Source organism: Aplysia californica, unplaced genomic scaffold, assembly GCF_000002075.1.
Source record: "Aplysia californica isolate F4 #8 unplaced genomic scaffold, AplCal3.0 scaffold00215, whole genome shotgun sequence".
Classification (NCBI taxonomy): domain Eukaryota; kingdom Metazoa; phylum Mollusca; class Gastropoda; order Aplysiida; family Aplysiidae; genus Aplysia; species Aplysia californica.
The window spans coordinates 805,931-808,430 of record NW_004797485.1 but is presented as its reverse complement, the minus strand read 5'-3'; the positions used below and the strand labels follow the sequence as shown (position 1 = coordinate 808,430).

The window sequence follows — 2,500 nt, the reverse complement described above, 5'->3', positions numbered from 1 at the left end:
AACTTCGCACCATCCTCTCATCCCCTTCCTCTTACTAAAACTGTTCTTTTCAAATCAACAAGTCAGCAGTGAATAAGCTTCAAACAGTAACATTGGTAGTCTAGTGGTTACCCTATCACACTTATCGTTATCATAAAATTGCAGTTTCAGGGTTTGGAGGATCACCTCAGCCCAATGTTGCGTCCTTGGCAAAGGTACTTTACACAAATTCTCCCATCTGACTCAGTCTCGTCGAAGAAGGACGTCAAACTCGAGGGCTCCGCGACTTATATAACCTTACAGAGTAGCTAGAAGCGTCAAGCCTGTACAATTTATTTGTCTAAAAACATCTGTCTCTCACCACTACACTGGCTTGCGTCTGCAGGGTCGACTGAGAAACCTTCATTGCAGCCGCAGCTGTAGGAGCCGAGGTCATTGACACAGATCTGCTCACACGGGCTCTGCAGGCACTCGTCCACGTCTGGGGAGAGAAAGAAAATGGCGGGCGGAAACAACCTTAAGGATGTGTCGATGACTCAATTTGAAAATGCACAAAGCACTACCTCAGAATTACAAAGATCTGTCTGACATTTTGGACCGTTTTGAGTTACTAAAACTTTGAGGCCAGGAACAAATGACTGTTCTATAATTTGCTCTATCAAAATCGTAAGATTATTCAGGGTATCTACGAAGATACTTTTAAAAGTGTACTCGTAAAAGCTTAGCATTTTGTGAAACTCAACATTTTTAACATCAAATTTCTCAAAACTAGGCACTGAAAAGATGGAGCTTTGTAATTCTGGGATAGAGAGAAATGGTTATGTGGTGAGGGGGGCAATGACACTTCAGAGTTTTACCCCAAAATGTGATAAATTTTTTCTCCAGGTGCTTTATGTCCCCATCAGCACACAATAACTTTAGGGCCGTACCTTAAGTTCACATAGGAGGCAGGCTTCCACCTTGTTTATCAGGGCCAGTTTATTATGTCCACATCAGCACACAATAACTTTAGGGCCGTACCTTAAGTTCACATAGGAGGCAGGCAGGCTTCCACCTTGTTTATCAGGGCCAGTTTATTATGTCCCCATCAGCACACAATAACTTTAGGGCCGTCCCTTAAGTTCACATAGGAGGCAGGCTTCCACCTTGTTTATCAGGGCCAGTTTATTATGTACCCATCAACACACAATAACTTTAGGGCCGTACCTTAAGTTCACATAGGAGGCAGGCAGGCTTCCACCTTGTTTATCAGGGCCAGTTTATTATGTCCCCATCAGCACACAATAACTTTAGGGCCGTACCTTAAGTTCACATAGGAGGCAGGCTTCCACCTTGTTTATCAGGGCCAGTTTATTATGTCCCCATCAGCACACAATAACTTTAGGGCCGTACCTTAAGTTCACATAGGAGGCAGGCTTCCACCTTGTTTATCAGGGCCAGTTTATTATGTCCCCATCAGCACACAATAACTTTAGGGCCGTACCTTAAGTTCACATAGGAGGCAGGCTTCCACCTTGTTTATCAGAGCCACCCTGGGCTAAGAAGGAAACAACATCTCAGCAGAAAGACCGATATATCCGATAAAATGTTTCTCCACACACAGGATTCATATTTGGGTATCCTGCGTGTGCTGGCGAAGTGCCTAACTGCTACACCACAGACACAGGGTCAGAGTTTGAAGTTATGGTATTTGTCGTGTGGGGGTGGGGGAGGGGGTTCTTTATACGGCTGTGAATGCTAGACAATCACTAAAGACAGTGAAAGTGATATAGAAGCAACAGTGAGAATGTTGAGAATATCCTAGAAGAAAAAGAAATGAAACGAGGAACTGCTTGATGAAGCCCACATGGGGCCGCTCGCAGTTAAAAATAATCACGAAACGACAAATGCAGTTTTAAGATCCCTGAACAGACAAAAAGGTCTTGAATGTCCAGCTTTCACTGACAAAATTGAATGCAAACGAGGCAGGGGTATAGGCCCATAGCAACCTACTTAGAGAACCTAAACAGACAGGTGATAGGGAAAGATCAGGGTAACATTGCTTTTTTAAGAGCATCTGAGCAAAGGAATGAATGGAGAATCATGATTGGTGATGTTTGCAACAGATCTGGCACTTGATGATGATGATGTTGTTTTTTCAAAAAGCTATTAACCCATCAGACATTAATAAGTCTTTTTTAGAAGGAATACCAATAATTTTGACTTTCTTGTATCTGTCCTAACAGTGCCGAAGATAAGAGATGTTTATTAGAAAGTAACATTATATATATATATATACAGAACTGAAGGAGGAGAGATTATGAGGAGGATAGATGTTTGATACGAAAGGAGGGACCTACCACACCAGAGCACCACCAACAAACCACCCTTGTCGAAGCTTAAGATTATTATTGTTTATATTACAGTGCATTTATATTATGCATGTGATTGTAAGCCTGTGTGTGGGTGCATGTTTGTGTGTGTGTTTGTGAGTGTGTGTGTGTGAGTGTGTGTGTGTGTGTGTGTGTGTGTGTGTGTGTGT

General features: G+C 42.6%; 1 protein-coding gene across 1 annotated transcript in view; it reads right to left on the bottom strand.

Annotated features, from left to right (window-relative positions):
• Nucleotides 1-2,500, bottom strand: part of LOC101848972 — a gene marked incomplete in the record, with an annotated part of 113,683 nt that overhangs the window by 13,261 nt on the left and 97,922 nt on the right. Inside the window, 1 exon segment of the mRNA XM_013083170.2 lies at nt 341-460. Within this exon segment, the coding sequence (XP_012938624.1) occupies nt 341-460 (120 nt within the window).